General features: G+C 50.2%; 1 protein-coding gene across 1 annotated transcript in view; it reads left to right on the plus strand.

Moving 5' to 3' along the window:
- The window catches only part of KIAA1614 (KIAA1614 ortholog), a 39,667-nt gene extending 15,241 nt beyond the window's left edge, over positions 1-24,426 (plus strand). Inside the window, exons 5-10 of the mRNA XM_047076457.1 lie at positions 5,207-6,750; positions 8,357-8,534; positions 9,727-9,985; positions 18,943-19,070; positions 19,708-19,892; positions 23,986-24,426. Of these exons, the coding sequence (XP_046932413.1) occupies positions 5,207-6,750; positions 8,357-8,534; positions 9,727-9,985; positions 18,943-19,070; positions 19,708-19,892; positions 23,986-24,179 (2,488 nt within the window). The 3' untranslated portion in view covers positions 24,180-24,426. The remainder of the gene's footprint in view (positions 1-5,206; positions 6,751-8,356; positions 8,535-9,726; positions 9,986-18,942; positions 19,071-19,707; positions 19,893-23,985) is intronic.
- Positions 24,427-26,008: the final 1,582 nt, after the last annotated feature.

Consider the following 26,008-nt stretch of genomic DNA (forward strand, 5'->3'; position numbering starts at 1 on the left):
TTCTGGAAGCAAATCAGCGTAGAAATTGAGCAGCTCCCGGAAACACAGTCTCTTGCTATTTTGGGGACAGGCACACCTAGGTTGGAATTCCTAACACCAGGAGGGCACAACACGTCAGCAAGATGCAGGACCTGGGAAGGTGACCCACGAGGGCTGTCATCCTGTGTCAGCAGAGGTGTGTTAAGACAGTAGAGCTTGTGTAGGTTGCGTTGATTGTGTGGTTGGCACAGCGTTGCTGTAGGAAGTGGGCCTCCAGAAAGGGGCCTTCCCACAGAGGCCATATCAACTCCAGGTACTGGGCCAGACGGTCCTCTCCGAGAGGGGTGACGGTTGAGGCAGCTTGGGGAGCTTCGCAGGTATGGTTTGCTACGGAAGGGTCTTTGCTGTGCAGTTGTCTCCAAAACCCTCAGCGTACCTGTGTGGCGTGTTCCCAGCACTGCTGGCAGAGGCCTCTGGTTTCAGCAGTGGAGTTGAAAGTACCTTCTGTGATCAGACTCCCCTTCATTTCTCCTTTTAGAACAAAAAATGTTATTTCTACCTTTGGCATGAATTCCAGGATGACTCAATTCACCATCTTGTATGGAAAAGTTAAGGTCACTGATGCGGCTGATGGCACCTGGACTCCCTTATTAGGTTAGAAATGTACTGCCTTTAAAGCTGGGCTTTCTTCTTCCTCCCCCAAAGTATAGCCCACACCCTGTCAGCATAGCAGGGCAGTGCCATCTGGGGCCTACAGAGGGGTCGCCGTGTGCCGGCCAGTGTACCGAGTCTCCTGGTGAGCCTCTCCCTGCATTGGGTGGGCCTGGCCACCAGGGTATCCTGCCTGTGTGTGTGTGTGTGTGTGTGTGTGTGTGTGTGTGTGTGTGCACGTGCGCGTATACGTGCCTGCAGATATCGGGGTTGGGGAGGGGGGATTCTGCTTAGTAGGGTGCCTCTTGTTTCTGGGGGAGGAGAGGTGATGCTGTTTCTCTAGCAGAGCCTCCTGTTCCTGGGCAAGAATGCCCTGGGGAGCTGACCCAGGAACCCCACATGCACGTGACCAGAGTGATTGTCCCACTGCGCCTTCCTCAGATCCTGAGAGGCTGAAGACATACAGGTGCAGGTGGGATCCTCAGGGGCAAGAGCTTGGGGCTCCAGTGCCTCATAGTCAGCAACAGAAAACTGTCACCAGCACAGGGATCAGGGGGGCCACCCCAGCCATATTGAGACAAGCAGGGAGACCCTGAACCATCCTCATCAGGGGTGATCCTAGTGAAGAACTTCACATCTCTGCTGTGAATCCCTCTCTGAATGCAGACCCACATTATGACTTTTGGGGGTGTTAGGCACTCTTGCCTTCTCTGCCTTCCTCCATAAAAAAGTTAAAAATTCTAGTTTCTGACCATGCTGGTTTAAAAGGTATTATATGTTTTCTTGGACTTAAGAGTTTGATTTCTTCTGACTTGAAGACAAATGACTTTCATGGGTCCCTGGAAGTGTCCCAGCCCATAGACACTGTGGCTGCTGTGCCTAATGGATAAATTGGCCCAGCCTGAATGTGAGTTCCAGAAAACAGGATGATGGACAACTCTGCAGTATTCCTCAAAGCAGCCCTTTTAAGCACAGACTCTGCTCCAGTCTCAAAGCAGGAAGATCAGTTGCTTAGCAGTAGTTCTTTAAAAAAGGAAATTCCTCCTGGAGCAGTGCTCATTGAGAGAAAACACTGGAGTCAGGAGTATCGGCAGATGTGCAGGCCCCCATCACCCACGGCCTCCTAGGGCAGGGTAAACATTTAGTGAACGCGTAGCCGCAGCCTCCATGGAGGGTTCCAGGGAGTGGCACTTTAAGCTGCATGATTTAGGAAGTGCTCACTCCTCCTTAGTGTGCACTGGGGGTGGGGACACAGTGCTATGGCATGGTGGAACCTTGGCTCTAGCTTTATCCTGCCAGCTCAGCATTCACAGTTAGGTGACCACCAGCCCTGCCCCTCTGCAATCAGAGGCCTGGGGTCCAAGGTTTGAGCCTCTTGTCTGTCTGACATGGCACAGGTGAGGGAGTGCCTTAAGCTCCCAGCCATAGCTGGCTCCCATGGAGTTTTGCAGATAATCAGTCTTGGACAATTTAACTCTAACCTCTCAGACCACCCGTTGATTCCAAAGTGTATGCATTTTTTATACATTGTATTCCACTCCCTCAGCAATCCAGACCATTCTAATCCGTCTGGATTGTGAGGCTCGTCAGTGGCTTTGTCAAGGCACAGAGGAGGGGATGGTTAGCAATGGCCAGTGACACCCCCAGGGCGCAGGTCATGTTCACCTGAGCCAGACAGGCAATGCCATTGATCCATACACAAAGTACAGCTGAGAAGGGACACACTGTCTGGTCCAGTAAATGCTGTGAATAGGTTTAGATGTCAGCCGGTTCAATGGCTACTCTTCCCACTGGCTAGCATGTTTTAATAGTAATTGTTAAGCATGTATGTTTTCTTCCTGCTGTTATCTGAACTGCTTTTCTTTTAATTGCGTACCATATTTGTCTTTCTGTTGGGTAGCTATAAACTTGGTGAGGGAGGAACTCGTATTAAGACAGCCTTTTTGAAAGCACTGACACCCTTCTTCCAGAATCACTGAAGCATCTCATTAGGGGAAGGATTAGTAAATCCACTAATTGTCGACATACATTTCATTATAATCAGTTGTTGGGAGTCTAGGCAAGCTTGAGCAAACAGTGCTATGTACATACAGTGTGCTATTGGAGGAGAGTTCACTTCTCTGGGGAGAGGGAGGGGAGAGGAGGAGGAAGGCAAGGATAGGAAAGGCTTCGTAGACACTTTGAGGACTAAAAACAGCAACATAACACATGAAGTATGCCAGTATAGGTAGTTGTGTATACACAACGGGTATACTTCTGGGTACTTGGAAAGAAATAGCAAGTCCCTAAAATCCAGGCTCCTCCCCAAATAAAACTTGACCACCAGCATGGTCAGTGTCTAGTTCTATTTTGCGGCTCCTTCTGAAGGAGAAAAAATATCCACAGCTTGCCTTTTCAGCTGCTCAGGTGCCGGTCAGCCTAGAAACTGGTCTTGTGTGGCCTCTCCTTATAGGAATGAGGAGGGACCATGTGGTCATGGCAGTGCCTTCCAGCACTAACATCTTGTGAGTCTGTCATAACAAATGAGTGGTACAGGTGTTCATGGGAAGGAGATAATATCATGGTGTATTAGTCAGGTTTCTTCAGAGAAAACCATCAGAGAAAGAGCCAACAGACTGTGTGTGTGTGTGTGTGTGTGTGTGTGTGTGTGTGTGTGTATTTCTCCATATATATATGGGGAGAGAGAGAGAGAGATTTATTTTAAGGAATTGACTCATGTGATCATGGAGGCATGGTAAGTCCAAAATCTGCAGGGTAGGCTGGCAGGCTTCAGACTCAGGGAAGATAGCAACTCAAATCTAAAGGCAGTCTACTGGCAGAATTCTTTCTTGCTCAGGGAAGATCAGTGTTTGTGCTGTTAAGGGCTTCAACTGATTGGATGAGGTCAACCACGTCGTGGAGGGTAATCAGCTTTATTCAAAATCCACCAATTTAAATGTTAATCTTATTCAAAAATGTCTTCACAAAAACATCCAGAATAATGTCTGACGAGGTCCCTGGGCATTGTGGTACCAATGAAGTTGACACATAAAATTAACCAGCACACGTGGTGTCTATACAACAGGTAACATTTAACAAATAGGATTCAAATGCAGGCAGGTCAAGAAAAAAAGTCTTCAGGATCTGATGCAAGGGTGCTGCATGAGGCAGGAGTCTGGTGACCATACAAGTGGCTGGGCGGCAGGACAGAACTGGGGAGGAAAACAGTGAGGAATGTGGAGGGCCTCTGTTTTTACCATAAAGACCTTGAACTTGATCCTGTGCCCCCTTGGGGGATGGTGTGATGAAGCTGTGCTTCGGGAAGACTGACAGGAGGCAGTGGGGGCTGGATACGAGGCAGGGGTCCAGTGCGAGTGATAAACGATAAATGAGAGAAAAGGTGCGAGTCCCAAACACTTAGCAGTAGATTGGTGCGACGTCACTGTAGGGAAACGGAAGGGAAAGAAGAGCCCTACTTAGGTGGCCTTTGATAGGAAATGCGGGGAGACTCAGGTTACCTGGCTCCAGGGGGCCCCCAGGGTGAGATTTAGGCAGGTGTTTTCCAGAGTGGACAGGACTTGACGGCCAGCACAGTGTTTCCCAGAGCAAAGGTTGGTGACAGAATGCAGAGGTTCTTCCTAGCACAGTACTTGTCCTCATAGCTTTTCTCCAGCATGGAAGGGGCTGTGGGGGGGGCAGGGGGGCGGGTACAGAAGGTGGGCACTGAAACAGACAAGAGAGTCCAAGGAGAAACATGGGTGTCATTGTCTAAATTCTGTCTAACCAAGATGATTAGGAACCCAGAGTGGACACTTTTGGGAGCAAGAATGCTTAGAAAGCCTGACATCAGGTCCCACACAGTCTGTGTAGAGACTTATAATTCACTCTTCCCATTAAATCTTTTTAAAAAAATTTTTTAAAAATGTTTATTTATTTTTGAGACCGAGAGAGACAGAGCATGAACAGGGGAGGGTCAGAGAGAGGGCGACACAGAATCCAAAGCAGGCTCCAGGCTCTGAGCTGTCAGCACAGAGCCCTATGGCGGGCTCGAACTCACAGACCGTGAGATCATGACCTGAGCAGAAGTCGGACGTTTAACGGACTGAGACACCCAGGCGCCCATTCCCATTAAATCTTTATAGCCAAGTACAACACTGGGAGAATTCGTCACTACCAGATGCCCATGAACGCCAGGCTCACTTCCTCTTGAGTGGAGTGTGTGTATGCAGGCACGTGCACACACACACACACACACACACACATACACACACACACACACACACACACACACCATGAGGATTTTGCTATCATCCTTCCGTATATCCCGTGTTCAATGTAATGTTTTATTTTGGCTCAGGCTGAGCCAGGCAACAGAAGGAAAGCCAAAAGTAAAGAAGCTCCTGTTGATTTTGTTTAGCGCCATGTCTCAGCTTCAAGATGGGCTTGGAAGCTACTCTGGTTTACTGCCTGACTCCCCAGGAACGTGGTGTGGGGTAACTGGAGTCATATTACCACGGAGCACCTTGGAAGCTCTGTACCCCGTGGTGCCGTCCTCCCCATCTTCTGTCACCTGTCTGCTCCTGTTTCCCCCCCGCAGAGACGGCCGGAGAAGCCCAGCCCTGGACCCGAGGATGACCTTCGCCTGCAGAGACAACCTCCAGAACGGGAACACGAGTGACTCCTCCAGCGGGGAGTCCACCAGCGGGCAGTGGCCGAAGCGGGGCACCTCCCCGTCCCGCGTCCGCTTTGAGGACGAGTCCGCCGGGGACGCCGAGTCCCGCTACCTGGAGCGGCTGCAGCAGCGCCAGGACCAGGCGCGGAGCTGCGCGCTGCAGGCGCCGGCGGGCCAGGGTCCCCTGCGCTCCAAGCCCGACCTCGCTCACTACGTCAACAGGGGCTGCGCGCGCAGGGCCGCCGGCGAAGGGGCGCTCTGCAGGCTGGTGGGCCTACTGGACCGGAAGGCCGTCCCGGACGGCGAGAGGAAGTGCCGAGCCTGCGGCAGCCGCATCGACAACCGACGGCCCACCCAGGTGAAGGCGAGCCCGGACCCGAGGTCCCTCCAGGAACGCGACCGTGGGGCGCAGGGGGTGCTGGCGGAGCCCCTTAGCTCTTGGGCCCCGAGCCCCCCCTCCAGGCTCCTCCCTGCCAAGCAGGGGCTCCACACGGAATGGATCCGGGAAACGCACATCGGAGACTCGGTGCGGCCCGAGGAGGTGGACTCCGCCCTGGACAGCACGGACACCTCCGACAGCTGCAGGACCGACAGCGAGGAGGCTGGGACCTCGCAGCCAAGCAGGGCCCGTGGCCCGGCCCGAGGCAGCGGCCCGCGTCTGCGGGGCGCCAGGCCTCGGGGAGGCCCCAGGTGGTTCCGGAAGGCTGAATCTCAGCTGCCCAGCAGCCCTCAGACCCCTCACTACTCGCCTGGGGTTGATCACGTGGAGGTTGCAGATGAGGTGAAAGAAGGCAGAGGACACCCTGAGGGGACTCTGTTTGCCAGAGAAGATGCTTTCCCTCAGCCTCCTGTCCTGGAATCTAAAAGGGCTTCCCTGGGATCCCAGTGGCAGCCTGAAGCCGGGCTGGGAAATCACTGGGTTCCCCCGGTGGATTCCAGGGCTCTGTGCAGGACAGCCTGTGCCCCGGCATCTTCCATGAAGCTGGGGTCCTCAGCGCCAGCCAGACAAGCCTGGGATATAGAAAATCATGAGTCTCTGGAGACTGCTTCCTCCCTGCGACAGAGCCATGCAGAGCCCTCTGCCCTGCACCAGGCCCAGCAGCTAACCTCTTTTTTCTCCCCTGGAGGCTGGGTGCCAACCCCTCCACCTTCAAGGAAAACCACCTCACCTGTGTCTCACAGGAAGGCAGCCCTGCCTGGGTCCAGCAGGCTGGGTGAGCAGGGAGAGCCTGTGGACACCCCTCTGCCTCCTTCAAGAAGTGCAGTTCCCAGGACCTGTGAGCTCTCACCCACGCAGACCCAGCCCTACAGCCCCCAAGTCAGTCACCCACTGCTGGACCTGTCCACCAACAGCTGCAACAAGAGCATGCCTCTGGGGCTGCAGGGGCCCTGGGGAGGAGCCATGGGTGAGCGCAAGGTGGACAGGGGCTCCTGCAGCCAGGAGCCGCTTCTGGAGAAACGCAGCGATGGTAAGCAGAGACCCCAGGCCAAGCACTCTGAGTTATCTTTACCTTTCATCTTAATAGATGACATAGCTGTGCACCCTCCCAGCAGCTCTTCAGAGCAGTAGCAGGTGTTCCGGAAGCTATGGGGTCTGTGGACTGGCTGCAAGACTCAACATCAGCCTGGAGGCAGATTAGCCAACTCTTGGTGGGGGGAGGCAGAAGGCAGGGAGCAGGAAGTGGCAACAGCTCCAGATTTATTATTTGCTTAGAGCAGTAAATGCCTAATAATCACATGGTTGAGGCCCTTTCCTTCAATATCTTCATTTCATTCATTCATTCATTCATTCATTCATTCATTCAACACTGAGCACCTATTACGTGCCAGGCACTATACCAGGCACTGTAGGGAATGCATAAGTGCATTAATTCAGCAGGAGTCCTGCCCTTGAGACTTTCTGTGGCCGGACAGACGTGCTTCCTGGAGGATACAGTGACCAGTAGGCAGAGCCCTTCCAGACCCCAACTAGCCCCCCTGGGCAGGCTCGTGGTTTCAGCAGGCAGGGCTGCGGAAGTGTGTCGGGCATCAGTAGCCTTAGGCTCTGATCCCTGATGCTGTGATGTGAGGTGAGCGACTTGGCCATTCACTCGTAGGCAGAGATAGCAGGTCTGCGCCACATAGCCTCTCCTTAATGTGTCCATGACTTGATGTGTCCCCGGGGCTGGGACGGCTTGGGAGGGAGCCAGGGCTTGGAAACACAGTGGAGGAGGAGAGGGCAGAGAGCTGACAGATTGTGCTGACCTTACTGAGGATGTGGATGCCAAGCACCACCACCCCCAGGTGTGTTGGCCCCCCCCTCGCTGTGCAAGGGGACATAGACGTTTTCCCTCACCCTCCCTTGCTCACGTGAACCTGAAGAAAGCAGGCACTACCTTGAGCTGCCTTCTGCCCTGTTCTAAGGTGTAGTCTCCTTCCATGGGGTGGGCTCTGGGCCAGCTGCTGACCACCTCTAACCACTCCTGAGGAGCTTCTATTCCACCAGCTGCTGGCCTTTCTGGGCAGCCTGGCCATTACCTCCTCAGACTCCTCTTGTCATTAGCCAGGAGGTCCTGGGCATGCCACATAAGCCCTCTGTGCTCCAGGCTTCTCTGTGACCCGGGGTAATAATAGAACCTATCTTCTAGGAACCCATGAAATAGTCTCTGCAGAGTGTTTCATTCATTGCCTGGCACATCAGAAATGCTCCAAAAATGGCACTTGTCACTAAAACTATTAGACGTCACATCCGGCAAGACTGTGGTTTTCATCCCAGGAATGCAAACTTTCCCTGTTCCCAACTGTCTTGATGCGTTTTCCCGTGTCTCCTGATACAGGAGGGACACGACTTACCACAGCTCCATCGCTGCACAGACATTTCTGAATCATCTGTGTGCCAGGCGCTGTGCCGCGGGTGATGGGTTCCGGCAGTAAACAAGACCCCTCATGCCCGGCCTGCTTTGTGGGTGCCTGACCACTGCCTCCACTGCTCTCCTGGGGCCCCCAACTCTCTCCAGCTTCCTCTGGCTCTCCTGCCTCTGTTTTTGGGCATGTCCCCTCCCCTGACCATGACCTGTGGTGGTGGCTCTGTGACAGGGAGGGCTGCGGCTGTTGCAGGAGGACTCCAGGGCTTTCTCGGCTCAGCAGCTGTTGGCATTGTCAGCTCCGTGGGCATCACCCTCTCCCTGGCCTCAGAGGAGTCAGAGTCCAGCCAGGAACCAGAGGGAGGCCTGCAGAGGACAGAGTTAAGTTCCAGAGGGCATGTGTCAACCCGGTGAGTAATGGGAGCAAGAGCCCTGGCTGCAGGAGGTGGGGGAGCGGGGGCACTGGGTGGGAAAAGAGACCCTCCCCCCCCCCCGCCGGCATGACTGACCTCACTGCTCCCAAATCCTTAGAGGGTTCCTCAACTTATTCTGGGAATGGCACCGTAACACTTCTCTCCCAGCCATTTTTCAGTCTGAGGTACTTGCTTATTCATTCACCAGGCCTCACGCTCCAGGTACTGTGCCGGGCACAGCTGAGCAGTCAGTCCCAACCTTCAGGGTACTCCCAGGATGAGGCTGTTTGAGAGGGCTTGTTTCTGACTTGGACGCAGAGGAAACAGGCCGGCATCCACCTTTCCGTTCTGTCCTTTAGTGCGGAGGGTCTGAGTCCTGGCCCTGGGGCCCCGGAGCCTCGGTGAGCCAGTGCTCTGGCCAGGCCCTTCTTTTCTGCACTACACACTTCCATCTGCACACAGCAGTCAAAAGGTATCTTTTTAAAACTGCAGTGAAATAATGTCATTTCTCCTGCTTACAACCCCCAATGATTTTTTTTTTTCTCCCACTTGGGCTAGAATCCCAGCCCCTTTCCTTGGCTTAAGTGCTCAAGGTAATCTGGCACACCTGCCTTACCTCATCCGGTCCCTCTTTCCCCCTTGCTCGCTGCGTCCCAGTGCTGGTGGCCTGGCCCTGTTGTGTTCTGGAACTCTGAGAGCCTCTTCCTGCCCCAGGGCTATGGCATCGCTGTGGCCTCGACCCAGGATTTCTCACCTCCAGCCTGGGCAGGATGGCTCCTTATCATTCAGCTTCCGGCTTAAACAGCATCTTCTCAGAAAGACCTTCCCCGGCCACCCTGTCACTCTCTGCTCGACATTTCTCAACAGTCGCTGTGGTTTTTCTCCTTTGTTCAGTAGTCTGTTGTCTGTAAGCTCCTGAGAATAAGGGCCTTGTCTGTTTACCACAAGCCCCAGTGCCTAGAAGGCACAGAGGCTCTGAGGGTCTTGTCTGAGCTCTCTTCCCTAAAAGCCACCCTAGCAGAGCATCCTGCACACGCCCTCTCAGCCTCTCTTTCTGCAGCCGCTGTCTCGGCCTCCACCAGGCCTGGGTGCTGGCCCAGCCGGGGCCCACGGGGCCCTGAGGTGCTGTCTGCCCTGGCCTCTGCTCTGCCCCCCCGCTGTCCCCTTCATGTCCACCCTTGCATTTCAGAGCATCACCGGGGGTCAGTGCAGGACCCGGCCCGCCCTCCGCTACCCCTTCCGACAGGAGCAAGAAAAGCAGCAGCAGCTTGGCCTCTACCCTGGGGCTGAAAAAGCTCTTCTTGGCCCTGGGCCAGGGCACAAGGCCCAAGCTGGGCAAGGCCCGCAGCTACAGCGTGGAGCAGCTGCGGGCCCCTGCGCCTGGCCCGGCGTCACACACCAGCACCCCCAAAGTGAAGAGAGCCCCATCGTTACAGTCCCTGCATCTGGTGAGTCTGAAGGGCCCCAGCCAAAAGGTGGGCGACACCAGCTGCCCATGGAATGGAAGGTGACAGGAGGAATGAAGTGCAGAGGAGGCCACCTCAGGGAGCCCAGGTGGAGAAGGGGAGGCTACTGGGCTCCCCACAGTTGGTCCATGAGACCTGGCTTCCCCTGGACACCATGGGGTGGGCAGCATCCCACGGTTCTGTTCTTCCAGGCAGCTGCCCCAGCACGGGCTCATCCTAACCTCCTCCTCCTCCTCCCCCCCCTTCTCTCCCTCAACTCTGCCCCCTCTGCCAAGACCTAGAGTCTAGTGCCCGATCATTTCGGAACCTTCTCCATGGTCACAGTGACTCTGTTAGTCTAGCACAAATCACTCCACACCCAGACCAACACAACAGCCTCCTGACTGACATCCCTGCCATGTCTGTCCCCACCTGGTTCCATAGGGGTCCTTCTGATGGGCACATCTGGTCATGCTGCCCCCTTGCTGATCATCTGCCTTTGGCCCCTTACCACCCACAGGATAAAGTGCAGATCACCTGACCTGGGTGAAGGGCTTCTGTGATCTGCCTTCATCTCTCCTCAGTTGCCTTCTAACACCTGACCCGTTATCTTTGACCTTGCAGTTCTGTAATCAGGCCATACACTCTCTGACTTTGAACCTTCACTTGAAATGTTTCCCCTACCTTCTCTCCCTGCTAACGTCTGCTCATCCATCAACACTTCAGGAATTGCCTCCTCCATGAAGCCACTTCCAATCCTTTCTTGGGCTGAGCTAAGGGGCCTCTGCTCTGTGTTCCCATCTCATCCTGTGCTTCCCTCCTTTAGGGAACTTGCCACGTAGTATTCTAATTGATTTTTGTCTGTCTCCCCTCACTGGGGTGTGAATTCTTTGAGGGAACACCACTTGATCTTTCTCTTCCTAGGACAGGTTCCCCCGCTGTCCGAAAGTAGAGCATTTCCTGTGAAAACTTCCATAAGCCGAAATGGCATACATCGAAGAAGCAATTACCATTAAGTTATATGGAGAATTTTTGAGCACCCCCCTGACCCAAAAAATAACCTCTTTCAGGCTTTTCTGATACCCTAGGACACATCTTGCTAATGGATACACAAAATAAATCGAGATGAAGCACAGATGCTCACAGACACTGTTCAAAGCTATTGTGGCTTGATGCTAAGATGCTGAGTGGAGTCCCTGGGGGAGGAACTTGGTGGGGCCACTTTGGGTGCACTGCCCCATAATGGCTCACTGCAAAACAAATGCTGAATGCTATTTTTGCTTTTCACCTCTTTTTGTAAAAGTGAAAATCCTCCGGATTTCTTTTGGTTAGTCAAAACAGGTACTAATGTAGGTCTTTCATAAAAGCAAACTTTCAAAAAGTGGGGGATGCTCCTGTGCTGAGTACAATGGCTAATATATAAATATATGTAAGACACAGTGAATGAACAGGTGAGTCAGTGAGTGTATGAATGAATGCGGGGCGGCTAGCCGAAGGTCTCTCTCCATGTGCTAGCAGATAAACCAACAGCAAATCAACAATGGTGTGCTAACTTCCAACTAAGTTTCTGAAAACCCTGCTCTGTTCCAGGTGTTTCCAGGTATTATGTTTGTTCTTTTGTTCCCTGCCCCTGTCCTTTTTGCAGAGCAACGGCAGGTGATTGTGGTTTGGGGCAATGGAGACTTCCATTTTTCAGGCTGCAGTGGGGGAGAGAATGCAGGCCGAATGAAAATGACATCAGTTTGTCTTGTACCGAGAGCCGTACCTAGTATGCGGTCGGTGCTCACTACGTATTTGCTGGATGAATCAATGGAAGGCTAAGAAACAGAAGCAAAGTGATAGTAAGCTGGGCAGAAAAGTCTAGAGTTGACGCCGTGCTCCAGGAATTCACTTTCCTCATGAAGTTAGATTTGTCCCTTGTGTGTCTGAGCCATGGCGTTCGGATGTATCACCATCAGAACTTCGATCTCTGTAAACCCTCAAGGGAAATGACCGCGCCGTTGGTGTGGCAGTGAGGTTATCAGCAATGTAAGCTGCGTGGGCAAAGATAAAAAGGAAGCTGGCCAACAAAGGGTGGGAACAAGTGCAGGGCGGACTGAGCATCACAGAGAACTGTTCAAGGAAGATAAAACAAGTCTCTGTCTCACTCAGAAATATTTGTGATGCATCTCACGGGTAACTACCTCCTTTAGACTGTCTTTTACTTCCTTAGACTCTGGAGCTGCCAAATGTGGACAGGTGCTGGCTGGATCTGGTGTTCATGTTCGTGCCCACCTCCTGGGTGGGCAGTGGCCCCGTTCTCACACCCAACCACACTGGTGGCTTCCACAACACCACCCCACCCCCCCACCCCACAGCATGGCTTTTTGACATTTGACCTTGCATCATCTGGAGTGCTGTCCTCTGTCTTCTCCTTGGGGAACTCCTCGTCTTTCAGGTCTGAGTTAAGCAGGACTTCTCCCAGGAAGCCTTCCTTAATGCTAATATAAGGCTAGGGCCCCCTCTAAACCTCTTGATAACATCACTTACTGCTTGAGAGTGTGGGTTCCAAATGTGATAAATAATATGCATTGTATTTGTTTAAAAGTCTGCTACTCCCTGCCTACGTCTCCACCACCCCCACCCCCACAGTAGCCTCCTCATTGGGTCAGTTTCTAGAACGCAGATCTAATCTTACAACCTTCTGATTAACATCACTCATTGGCTCCTTAGCAGGCCATATACGGTCCTTCCAGTTCCGGCCTCAGGCTCCAGCCCATCTCCTATCACCTCTGCAGCCCAGCCACCCAAACCATGTTCCAGAACATACGCTTTCTGTCGTCTCTCCATGTCTTTGCACCTGCTGTTTCTTCTGCCTGGAGCACCCTTACCAGTCTTCACCCGGGGAGCTCATGCTTCAAGTCTCACTCAGGCATCAGTTTCCCTAGTGTCCCCAAACTTCCTAAACTGGAGTCTCTCTCTGCTTCCCTGCACATCCATCTTTTAGCCCAGCACGTACATGTATTTAGGGCTGTTAACTCACCTGTGCTCACCCCACCTCCACTGATGGGTGAACTCCTTAAGGTATGTTTGTCTTGTCCACCTTTTAATGTAGAATATTTTAAGGTGCATATTTTAAGGAATTTTTTAAAAAAATTCCAGTATAGTTAACATACAGTGTTATATTAGATTCAGGTATAGAATATAGTGATTCAACAATTCTGTTTAATACCCAGTGCTCATCAGGATATGTGTACATGATATGTGTACTCTTAACCTCCTTCACCTATTTCGACCATCCCCCTACACACCTCCCCTCTGGTAACCACCTGTTTGCTTTCTATAGTTAAGAGTCTGTTTTTTGGTTTGTCTCTTTTTCTCTTTGTCTATTTGTTTTGTTTCTTAAATTCCACATATGATTGAAATCATGTGGTATTTATCTTTCTCTGACTGACTTGTTTTGTTTAGCATAATACTCTGAAGATCTATCCATGTCGTTGCAAATGGCAAGATTGCATTCATTTTAATGGCTGAGTAATATTCCATTATATATATAACCATTTATCTAAGTATCTATCTATATTTATATTTATCCATTCATCTATCAGTGGACACTGGGACTACTTCCATTATTTGGCTATTGTAAATAATGCTACAGTAAAATAGGGGTGAACTCCTATTTTGTATCTGTTAGGATTAGTGTTTTCATTTTCTTTGGGTAAAAACCCAGTAAGTGGAATTGCTTTTCTATTCTTCCTTCGTTCTTTCCTATTCTATTTTCTATTCTTTTCTGTTCTTCCTTTTCTATTTTTTTGGATTACTTTGAGAAAAATAGTATTAATTCTTCTTTAAATGTTTGCTAGAGGGGCGTCTGAGTGGCTCAATTGGTTAAGCATTCAACCCTTGATTTTGGTTCAGGTTATGATTTCATGGTTTGTGAGCTCGATCCCCACATCAGGCTCCATGCTGACAGTATGGAGCCTGATTGGGATTCTCTCTCTCTCTCTCTCTCTGTCTCTTTCAAAAAAATAAATACACCTAAAAAGTAAAAAATAAATAAATGGTTGGTAGAATTCACCTGTAAAGCTGTCTGGCCCTGTACTTTTATTTGGTGTTTTTTGATTACTGATTCAACTTAATTGCTGGTATTGAGTCTGTTCTAGTTTTCTATTTCTTCCTGATTTGGCTTTGGGAGGTTATATGTTTTAGGAATTTATCTGTTTCTTCTAGGTTGTCCAGTTTGTTTCATAACATTCCCTTATAATCCTTTGTATTTCTGTGGTGTCATTTGTTATTTCTCGTCTTTCATTTCTGATTTTATTTGAATCCTCTCCTCTCCCCCTCTTTTTTTTAATTTTTTTTTTTATGAGTTTGGCTAAAGGTTTATTGGTTTTGTTGATCTTTTCAAGGAACCAGCTCCTGGTTTTATTGATCAGCCAATAAGGATTTTTTTTAGTTTCTATTTTGTTTGTGCTCTAATATTTATTATATCCTTATATATTGTATCTAATACTTATTATATCCTTCCTTTTGCTTGTTTTGAGTTTTGTTTGTTGCTCTTTTTCTAGTTCCTTTAGTTGTAAGGTTAAGTTGTTTATTTGAGATTTTTCTTGCTTCTTGAGGTAAGCCTGTGTTGCTGTAAACTTCCCTCTTAGAACAGCATTTGCTGCATCCCAATGATTTTGGACCATTGTGTTTTCATTTTTATTTCTCTCCATGTATTTTTTAATTTCTTCATTGATTTCTTGGTTGACCCATTCATTTTTTCTTAGTTGCAAGTTATTTAACCTCCATGTATTTGTGTTCTTTCCAGATTTTTTTCTTGTGGTTGATTTCTAGTTTCAGCTAGAAACTAGAAAAGATAAGAAAAGTGGTCAGAAAAGATACATGGTATGACTTCGATCTTTTTGAATTTGTTGAGACTTGTTTTGTGGCCTAATATGTGATCTGTTCTGTAGAATGTTCCATGTGCATTTGAAAAGAATGTGTATTTAGATGGAATACTCTGAATATATCTGTTAAGTCTGTTTGGTCCAGTGAGTCATTAAAAGCCACTGTGTCTTTGTCGATTTTCTGGTTGGACAGTCTGTCCATTGATGTTAGTGGGGTGTTAAAGTCCCCTACTATTATTGTATTACTATCGATTACTTCCTTTATATTTGTTATTAATTGCTTTAAGAATTTGGGTGCTTCCATGTTGGCTACATTAATACTTATAATTGTTATATCTTCTTGTTGGATTGTCCCCTTAATGGTGATATGGTGTCCTTCTTTGTCTCTTGTTACAGTCTTTGTTTTAATGTCTATTTTGTCTGATGTAAGTATTTCTATCCTGACTTTCTTTTCACATCCTTTTGCATGATAAATACTTCTCCATCCCCTCACGTTCAATCTTCAGGTGTCTTTAGGTCTAAAATGAGTCTCTTGTAGGCAGCAGGTCTTGCTTTTTTATCCATTCCATCACCCTATGTCTTTTAACTGGAGAGTTTAGTCCACTTACATTCAAAGTAATTATTGACACATATGTACCATTTTGTTACTTCTTTTGGGGTTGTTTTTGTAGTTCTTCTCTATTCATTTCTTATGTTGCTTTTCTCTCATGGTTTGCTGGCATTCTTTAGTCATATACTTGGATTCCTTTCTCTTTATTTTTTGTGTATGTGTTACTGGTTTTGATTTGTGGTTACTGTTAAGTTTGTATATAACATCTTCTGCATATAGCAGTCCATATTAAGTTGATGGTCACTTCAGTTTGAACCCATTCTTTACTCCTCTCCCCCACTCCATGTTTTAAGTATATGGTGTCATACTTTTCAGCTTTTTCTTTCGTGAATATCTTGACTGATTTTTTATAGATACACTTAATTTTACTGTCTTTGTGCTTCATAGTTTTCTTACTCCTACTTACAGTTTTTCCTTTCAACTCAAAAAACTTCCCTTCAACTTTCTTACAGGACTGATTTAGTGGTCATGAACTCCTTTATCTTTTGTTTCTCTGGGAAACTCTCTATCTCTCCTATTTTGAATGATAGTCTTGCTGTTTAGAGTATTCCTGGCTGCAGATTTTTCTTTCCAGCACTTTGAATATATCATGCCACTCCTTTCTGGCCTACAAAGTTTCTACTAAAAACCAGCTGATAGCCATATAGGGTTTCTTTTGTATGTAAGTGTTTTCTCTTTACTGCTTTTAAAATTCTCTTTATCACTACTTTTTACCTTTTTAATTACTAAGTGTCTTGGTGTGGACTTCAACATTTCATTGGGTTGATTTTGTTGGGGGTTCTTGTGCTTCCTGGCTCTGGATTTCTGTTTCCTTCCCCAGATTTGGGAAGTTTTGTGCCCCCTTTTCCCTCTCTTCTCCTTTTGGGATCCCTATAATGAGAATGTTATTATACTTGATTGTGTCGCTGAGTTTTCTAAGTCTGTTTTCATTTTTTTTTTAATTTTTTTTCTCTCTGCTGTTCAGCTTGATTGCTTTCTATTACTCTGTCCTCCAGGTCAGCGATCCATTATTCTGCTTCCTCTAGTCTACTATTTATTCCTTCTAGTGTGTTTTTAATTTCAGTTATTGAGCTTTTCATCTCTGATTGGTTCTTTTTTATATATTCTATCTCTTTGTTATGGGTCTGAGGTCCTCCACTCTGTTCTCAAGTCCACTGAGTATGTTTATGACCATTATTTTAGATTCTTTATCAGGCATATTACTTATCTCCATTTTGTTTAGCTCTCTTGCTGTGATTTTGTACTGTTCTTTCACTTGGGACATATTTCTCTGTCTCCTCATTTTGTCTAATTCTCTGTGTCTGTTTCTGTGTGTTAGGAAAGTCAGCTATGTCTCCTGCTCTTGAAAGTAGTGGCCTCGGGGTGCCCGGGTCATTCAGTTGGTTAAGCATCTGACTTCAGCTCAGGTCATGATCTCACAGTTTGTGAGTTTGAGCCCCATGTCGGGCTCTGTACTGACAGCTCAGAGCCTGGAGCCTGCTTCAGATTCTGTGTCTCCCTCTCTCTCTGCTCCTCCCCCACTCATGCTCTGTCTCTCTCTCCTTTGAAAATAAATAAACATTAAAAATTTTTTGAAAAAAAAGCAATGGCCTTATGAAGAAGAGGTCTTGTAATGCACTGTAGTGTAGTGTCCCCTGTTCCCCAGAACCTGGTGCTTCGGGGGTGTCTCTTATGTGTGTTGCATTTACCTTTCTGTTGTGGCTGAGCTGTTTTTGCCTTTAGTCCAGTTGTCTGCAATGACTGTCTTTACCTGTTGTGGGCAGTGTTTGGCCCCTGTGGTATTAGTGGCCACTCCTGGCCTGCCTTAGGCTTGAGCTAAGTCAGAGTAGGCATTTGCCAGAGATGCAGTAGCACTGAACTACAAGGCTCTTTCTCTGCATTGTCCTCTGAGAAGCTTTTGTTGGTGGGTGGGGCCTATGTCAGATCAGATTGTGGTGCTAGGGCCACACACTGTTGTGTGTGGTTGTTTTCCCCTCTCTTCAGGGTAGGAGTCACTGTCAGGGCTTCTTTACACACTGCCAGACTTGTGGCACCACTTTTGGATGCACTCCGACCGAGGCTTATTGGAGGGGGGCAGGCCCACAGGAGAATGAGGGGGTGGGCAGTGCTGTTAGCAAGTTAGGTGGAGAGTGTCAGCACTGTACTGGTTCCCCCAGCTATCTGTGTATCTAGGCTGTGGGGCAGGGGAGGGAAATGGTTCCTATCAACTTTTTTGTTCCTAGAGAATTCTCCCAGAGATCCCTGCCCTTCTAGCACAGGCTCTGAGATTAGTAAACAAATCTCCCTCCCATATACCCCAGGCATTTTTCAAATTGCTGCTTCTCTATGCTGTACCTCAGTGGGGCTGTTTGTTGTGCTGTCTCTTTAAGGGTGGGGATTCAGTTTCCCATCATCTTCCCAAGTCTCCCAGATCCAAGCCCACTGATTTTTCCAGGTGTTAAGCCTCGCTGATTTTAAGAACTGGCAAAATTAGGGGTGCCTGGGTGGCTCGGTCAGTTGAGCGTCCGACTTCGGCTCAGGTCATGATCTTGCGGTTTGTGAGTTCAAGCCCTACAGCGGGCTTTGTGCTGACAGCTCAGAGCCTGAAGCTGCTTTGGATTCTGTGTCTTCCTCCCTCTCTTCCCCTCCCCTGCTCATGCTTATGCTCTGTCTCTCTCTCTCTCTCTCAAAAATAAATAAACATTAAAAAAAATTTTTTAAAAACTGGCAAAATTAGGCCCATCTGGTTTTCAAAGCCAAATGTTATGGGGATTCATCTTCCCTGTGCAGGTTCCTCATGCCTGATGTTCCTGATGCGAGGATCTGGTCCCCTTGTCTCTCTGCACCCAGCCTCCCTCCATCCTTGGGACAGTCCTGTAGGTCCATTTAACTCCCATGGAAATCTCTACCCTTCCTGCCCTCTTGGACATGGACTCTTCTCTACATTTAGCTGTGGAGAGTCTGTTCTACCAGTCTTTGGGTTGTTTTCTGGTTATCTAATATGGTGTTATATAACTATATCCATGGGACTAGGTGAGTTTAGGATCTTTGAACTCTGCCATTTTCCCTGGAAGTCCTTAGATAAACATTTTTAATGTGAATAACCATAAAAGGGATACTAAACAATCACAAAATATTTAATATTTTAATTCTAAAATCATATTTATTATTCTGTAGTTAATTTGCTTTCACTTTTTTCTTAGAGAAAATTAGATTTTCATAATCAATGAAATTATTAGTATTCTAGTAGTACTAAGTTATTTCAGGCAAAGAAAATTGAACCTGATCACCTGTATGGGTCCATCTTCTTAAGTAAATCATGGTGATTCCTGATGGGCACTTTGAAGTAGTGACAAAAACTTGTATCATTACTCTCTTAAAAAACCCTCAGGTTCATGGATGGGGTAAGGTTTCTATCAACTCCTGCATCCCCCACCCCCCCCCCCGCCCCACCCTTTCCATGGCTTTTCTCACCTGCAATATTGGACCTTTACCACCAGGTGTCACCGTCTCACCATCATCGGAAAGCTGTCTCCTTTCAGAACCTCCATTCTCTGCTGAGTGGCAAGGGGGACAGGTCCAGCCTCTACGTGGTGGGAGAGCCAGGGGACCACAGTGCAGATGTCTGGTAAGAGTGGGCAAGTGGTGTAGGAGCAAACTCAGAGCATGGGCAGTGGAGCTATGGGCTTAACTCCTTCCTGCCTCCAGAGGAGTCTTGGAACCCACACCTCAGTGCCTTGCCGTGTGCAACTGGGCTCTGAGAAGGTGTGGAGTTGGTGGAATGGGTAGAGTTGAAAGGTTTGATTCCTCTATCCCTCTGCTGTCTAACAACATCCTGAGATCAGAGAGCTTCCTTAGCCCAGTTAAAGATCAGGTTAGAGATCCAGAGACGGGGGCCCCCAAAGAAGCACCTGACCTGGGACCCTGCCTAGAGAAGTCCCACCCACTGATGAGATCCTCTAGCTGCTCTTACCCGGGGCCCCATGGAGGGTCTTCAGGTGGCCTGTTCACCCCTGGAATTTTTATATAACATTATAGCTTTGTTAGATTCTCAGAGAGGTCTCTGCACCCACAAAGATTTGAAATCACGTGTCCAGGCGGGGGTAGCAGGGGGCACCGCTGTGACAACCCTCCAGTTTTGATCCTAGCAGGTTGTTTTTGCTGGTTGAGGCCAGTCAAGAGGCATCTGTCACCTTTAAGGTGGGGAATGGTGGGGTCCTAGTGCCCAGCCCTCCTTGCACTCACTGTCTCCGGTCCCCTGGCAGGCCAGCCAAGGCCCCACCCCAGCGTGCCCTCAGCGTGGAGGATGTGAGCGCCCCCAGCCAGGCGCGCACAGTGGGTCGTGTGGTGGAGGTGTTCCCAGATGGCACAACCCAGCTGCAGCTACAACGTTCCCCAGAGGGCACTTTTGGCTTCTGTGTGGCCTCTGGGAATGGGCGCCGGGACTCAGGTAAGCCCCCCCCCCCCTTTCTGGGCTCCACATCCCTGGGGCCTTAGTAAACCACAGCAATGTCTTTTGGCCATGATCATTTCCAGTCTGTGGCTGAGAAGTGGAGCTCTCAATGCAGACAGCCTCTTAGCAAAAGGACTGGAATTCTCCCTTCAGGCACTCTTCTGGAAGGGTCTGGTGTGGGGCTGCTGGAGGGGGCAGAGATAGCAAGCCTGACTCCAGTGCCCCTCTGCTCTCTGCTGACGTCTTGAAATCAGAATCTTGAAGGCCATCTTTTTGTTGTAGTGCCCAAGGGAGACTGTGCCTGCTGGTTCCCGGCGATCCCTTTGATGTGACTGATGTGTTTAATGGTTCCCTTCCTCCAGCTGCTGAGTATGTCTGGGCATGTGGAATGTGCCTGCCTGTCTGTGCGTCCAGGTCCCTCCCTCGGCGCTGGCTCCAAAGGGTGATGTTCACAGGGATCCTGCCCTGGCTGCACTCTGCTGAGGAGGGTTTAGTCCTGTGCTTTGATCTCCTAGGTCAAAGTCATTTAACCTGGGAAAAATCTGCTCACTGCCAGATATGCAGACTACAGCAAGTTCTGACATCTGATCCATCATTCATTGTTTCAACACGTTTATACTGAGCACCTACTAGGTGTTTTAGATGCTGGGTATCTGGCAGTAAACAGAACAGACAGAACTCCTGTCCTCAGGAGTCCACATTCCAGTGAGGGAGACAGACTCTATCTACAAAAAGGTTTGCATTTGTATACGTTTTGCATTATATGTGCCAGAGAGCTGAAAGTACTGAGACACAAACCCAAACAAAGCAGGGTAAGGGCCCGAGAGATGGGAGTGCCTGTGGGAGCAGGGGGCGACAGCTTTTCTGTGCAGAGGACACAACGGCACTTACAGGAGTGAAGGAGCAGCAGTATGGTGTCTGGAGAAAGAGCGTTCCAGGCAGAGGGAAGGGGCTCGAAGAGGCCCAGAGGGTGGGAATGAGCTTGGCTGTCAGAAGACCTGCAAGGAGGTGGATCTGGACAGAGCGGCAAGAGGAAGAGACAGCGCTGAGCCCAGAAGGGCTTTGGCTTTCCCGCCAAGTGAGCTGGGAGCCACCAGGGGCTTGGAGCAGGGACTATTGTGCCCTGATTTGTGCTTGTAACACTGTCACTGACCAGCTACTGGACTGTGAATGGACGTTAGTGGGTTAAAGGTGGACCAGGGAGACCGGTTTTAAAGTTATTTCAGTGGAAAAACTTGACAGTGGCGACTTGGGCTGGGGGGGGGGGCAGCGGAAATGGTGAGAAGTGGTTGCATTCTGGTTGACTTGAAGGCAGTTTGACTCAGTTTGCTGATGGATTTTCTATGAGCGTGGGAGGAAGAAAATGAGTTTCTCCCCACTCTAGACCTTAGGAGGGTACAATGACCTCACAGGGAGATGGCATTTGTGAACCTATACTGATCATCATACAGCAATCAGCGGACTGTTAGCTACTCCACCTTTTCCCTCAGCTTCCTCCCTCCTCAGGTGAGAGGCTGTCGCCTCCCAGAGGGGTGGTACAGAGGCATAGAGTTAGACCACACGGCATGGTTCGTACTCCAGAGCCTCTGCTGGCTGTGTGACCTTGAGCAGGTTACTTAACCCCTCTGAGCCTCAGTTCTCTAATCTCTAAAATGAAAATAATAAAACCTACCTGGAAGAGTCATAAGGAGCGTCCAGTGATGTGCATAGGAAAATGCCCGGCTCTTTTCTCCCCTTCCCTCTTCAGAAAGAGAACTTGTATTTGGGGAGAACTCCAACAGGGACCACCGTGATCCGTACCGCCTGTCCGTGTGAGGTCACACACAACCAGACATGGTGCTATGCGCCTCATGCTCCCCAAAAGTCCCGTTAGGCCCCTTTGCAGACAGTGGGAGCCCCTCCCCCACCTGTCATGGAGTTGATGTCGGATGGGCAGGGGTCTGTAATGACCAAGGGCTCCTTGGGCTCCGCCCTGGCCTGCCCCCCAGGGCACCCCTCCCCTGGGTTGGTACGACCTCTCCCCTGCCCTGCTCCTGCTACAGTTGGCCATCGGATATAACACAGAGATCCGCAGGCACCCGGAGCATGACTGGTCCCGGGGCCTCCTTGCCACAGACTGGCCTCCAACAGCCACGGCTCCACTTCTGCTGGGCCTCAGGCGGGCCGTGAGCTGGGCTGGTCTGCATTCCCTGCTAAAACGTCAGGATGCTGGGGTTCACTTGCTGGCTGTCACATCCGATTGTATACAAGCATTTGAGAACAGCAGGCTTTGTCTTCTGCTTCTGAGTACCATAGAGACCATACATGCTTAACAAAGGCCATTTCCAGCAGGCAATAAATACCTACAACAGCGGTCTCTCCGTCACATTTTTGTCATGACTTTCCATTGTGAAGCCTACCTCAGAGACTCCTCGAGAACGCTGGCACGACGTCAGTGTCTGTCTGGTCCAGCTCTGGCCGCTACATGCTTCTGGGGTTTCTCATCACTCTGCACCCGCCTGTCTGCTGTAGGGCAGCCATTTCTGTAGGCAGCACACTGCCTCCCCCACGCTACCAGCACACTGACGAGGCAGGCAAGCGGGTAGAGCCCCCAGACGGAAGAGGTGGAAGATGGGGCCGGGAGAAAAGCTTCACACAGCGGATGGCAGGCAGGCGGGCGGGCAGGGAGGCGACCCTGCGGCAAAGGCACCGATCGGCCAAGAAGCACCTAGAGGGAGTTCCACGACTCAGCCCCGGGAGAGGGAATGTGTCAGAAGATTGGTTTTGCCAAACTCAGAGTTATCAGCCTTCAGGTGCTTTAAAGGAGATGGTGGTGCTTCCAGACTCCCATTTCAGTGGGCAGCTTTGGACAGCTTGCTTTCTGTTGGGGCCAGAAGCTGGGCTGAGCAAAGCTCCTGTGGGGCTGTGGGGAGCAGAGGGAGGACCTCCCCTGGCCTGAGTGTGTTAAATGCCTTCAGGCCAGAGTCGGAAGAACCGGGTGAGGTGCCCTATGCGGCCCTTTCTAAGGACGCTGATTCCAGGAAGAGGAGTAGAGAGCAGAGTGCAGGCCAGGCCAGCCCGGGCTGGGCAGCGGTGAGGGTGTCTCCGGTGGGGCTGAGCTGCCCACTGAGTTCCACAGGTGATGTCTGCTGCACACAGTCCGCACCCCAGGCTTGTGCTCTCAGATACCTGCGTGCACTCAGCCTGTGAAGCGGGGTGGTGGCCAGCTTTCCCTGAAAGACCCTTTAATCTCTAAGTCCAAGGGGAGTTTGGAAGGTTTTCGGCAGAAGTTGAGGTGAGAAGGGTCCCTCAGCAGGACTCCCTGCACTGTGTAGCCAGGAGAGGCAAGGGGAACTCAGCCTCGCCAGCCCCAAGCCTCCACAGGGCCTGCTCCACTGACGTGGGTTTGCCAAGTCGGACCCAGGGAAAGGGGAAGAAGCAGGCTCTCTCCAGCTCGCTCTGCACCTAAGAGACCCAGGGGATGTGGTCATACTGGCCAGCAGGGCCTTCTTAGGGGCAGTGTGGGGGACAGGATGTGTGTGAATAAAGGTCAAGTGAGCCACCACATCCAAGGAAGATTGAGGCTAGTGCTAGTCCTAGACAATAATAGGAAGCAAACCAGATTTGCATTTGACCTCAGCCACGTTCATTACTCCAGTGAGCCTTCCTACCACTCCAGCTACTTGAAGACAGCAACTTGATCGTATTTATGAATCCTACCTAGCACAGTACCAGGCACATAGTAGGTCTTTTTCTTAATTTTCAAACATCAGTTTCCTCCTTATTCTACAATCAAAGCTCATCCCAGAAAAAGATAAGGTTAGTTCATTCACACTGGGGTACACACAAATAATAACAGCTTAAAGGGCATTTTAAAAGAGGAGACAGAAAAATGAAATTATACCAGGAGGGCAGGCATACTGTATCTATGTAGAAAGCCTTGTGGTTATGAGGTAGAATAATGAGGGTGTGTGTATGTGTGTGCATGGAGAAGTGCCCTGTGAGCACCTGCTTCCCCACCCCACGCTCACCAGCACCCACCTGGTCAGCGTTCCACAGAGCTGCGTGTCCTTGGATTTCACCTGTTAAATTGTTCTGTTTTCTTTTGCAGGGTTCTACGTGCAGGAGATAGCTGATTCGAGCATGGCCAAGCTGTACTCAGGGCTGCTGGGGGTAGGGGATGAGATCCTCGAGGTAAATGGGGCCAAAGTTGCAGGGCTGGGCTTGGCTCATATCAAGGAGCTCCTGGCCCACGCAGACAGCTTGTCAATCCGTGTGCTGAGGCAGAGGCCCGTCCCTCGGTGACCCAGCGGTGCTCCCGCCCCGCACAGTCACTCCCGCAGAAGCCCTGAACTGGCCTAGGAGGAATGGAAATGCACTGCACAAAGCTGCTTTGTGGACCAAAGACAGATGACAGTGGCATGTAACCCCTGTGGCAGGGCGTCCGTGATTGACCACCATACGTGAGGGCAGGAGCCTGCTTGTGTGTTTTAAGGATGTTAATTTACATGGAACTGGGGAAAAAAGACCTGGATCTCCTTCAATGCAAGAAGCGGGGTCAGCCTCTTTCCTTACCTTTGTTGGCAAGAGGAGAGAGAGGCGGCAGGTACTGGGGTTGGCCCCTGACCACCTCTTCACCCCCAAGTCCTGTCCCACTCTCTGTCAAGGGCTCCCCCAGCCTTCCGCACTCCAGAACCAAAGAAAGTTCTTGGCCATATTGGCCTTGAGCCTGCCTTTAAAGTCTCATTCCTTCCACATCCCATTGAACACCTTTGTTCTTTTTCTGGAAATGGGCAAAGTGTCCTTCCTGGAGTGACAGCCTTACAGCCCTTGGCCATATATTCCAAGCCAAACATTGGAACATGTGGTCTGGTGTGAGAACATCTGGGAGATGTTATCTGGTAGCCAGAATATTAAGAGTTTCTGGGAAATTTTTGTGATATATAAAGTTGAAGGGAAAAAAAAAAAAAACCAGACGAATTTCCAGGAAGAGCAGCCATGGCCAGTAGGACTGGCCAGCCCCGCCCCCACCAGCCTGCCCTCTGCCTCTGCCCAAGGCAACACTGGAGCTGGCGGTGAGGGCCTGTCTTCCTTCTCCTGTAGAGTGTGGGCATGGCTGTGGCTGGTGCCAGGCTGTCCCCAGCCACAAGCTCTCTGCCCAGACTCCCCGGTGGCAGCTGTGGGTGGGTCAGCAGGAAGTGCAATGACAGGGTACAGGCAGGGGGATGGGCTGTCTCACCAGGTTGCTTCCCTGCTCTAGGCCCAAAGGGTTGGGACTCTCTGGGAATGGATGGCCGTGTGTCAGTCTTAAATTATTAAAAAGCAAAGCTGAAGCTTCTCTCACTCCAAGTCGCTAAATTCTGGGCTGGATGTTCACTTGACCTTGAGTGGCCAAGAGCAGGGGCCTGAATTGGGGGCAGAGGGAGGGAGGACACAGGGACAGAAGTGAACTGTATTGAGCATGCCAGAGGGAAGGCTAGGGTAGTCCCCCAGGGTTGGGGGTGACAGCCAGAGTGGATGCAGAAGCCTCCAGGGACAGTCCTCTGGCTGAGAGAGGAGCCTGGGGCAAGGTGCGTTTATGAACAGGGGAAGAATGGAGCTAGGGGCCTCCGGTGGGTGATGCTGGGGTGAGGGGTGCAGTGAGCAGTTCAGTACTGTTTTAGAACTTGATAAAACACACAGCCTTAGTTAAAATGAGTGTTCATAGCAGCTTTCACTGGGCAAGGTCACTGAAGGGTACATGTGGCCTGAGGGAAAGGTGATGGCGGGGAGGGGACTGGCAATCCTGTGGAATGTATAGTGAATGTTCTCCTGGGTCCAGGCCTTACCTGCAGGAGCCAGTTAAAACTCCCTCTTTACTGCCCCCTGGAGGCTAGGGGGTGTGCTCCCAGAGCCCCAGAGCGCTGCAGGATGGGGAGACTGAGCCACCTGGGATGGGAATGAGGAGGGGTGGCTCCAGCAGGTGAGCAGAGGGGCCAGTGGAACAAGTGTTTGGGCCTTCACGGTGTGAAGAGGGTGCTGGAACATCTCAGAGACCAACCTGGGGCCCCCAAAGCTTGGAAATGGCCCCATGGCAGGACAGGAAGTAGTCATGGGGAAAACCCTGGCAGCTCCTGTACCCCCAATTCCTGGCC

Source organism: Lynx rufus, unplaced genomic scaffold (assembly GCF_022079265.1).
Source record: "Lynx rufus isolate CCGP_SWC_20201006 ecotype Redwood Valley unplaced genomic scaffold, mLynRuf1.p SCAF_15, whole genome shotgun sequence".
Taxonomy (NCBI): Eukaryota; Metazoa; Chordata; class Mammalia; order Carnivora; family Felidae; genus Lynx; species Lynx rufus.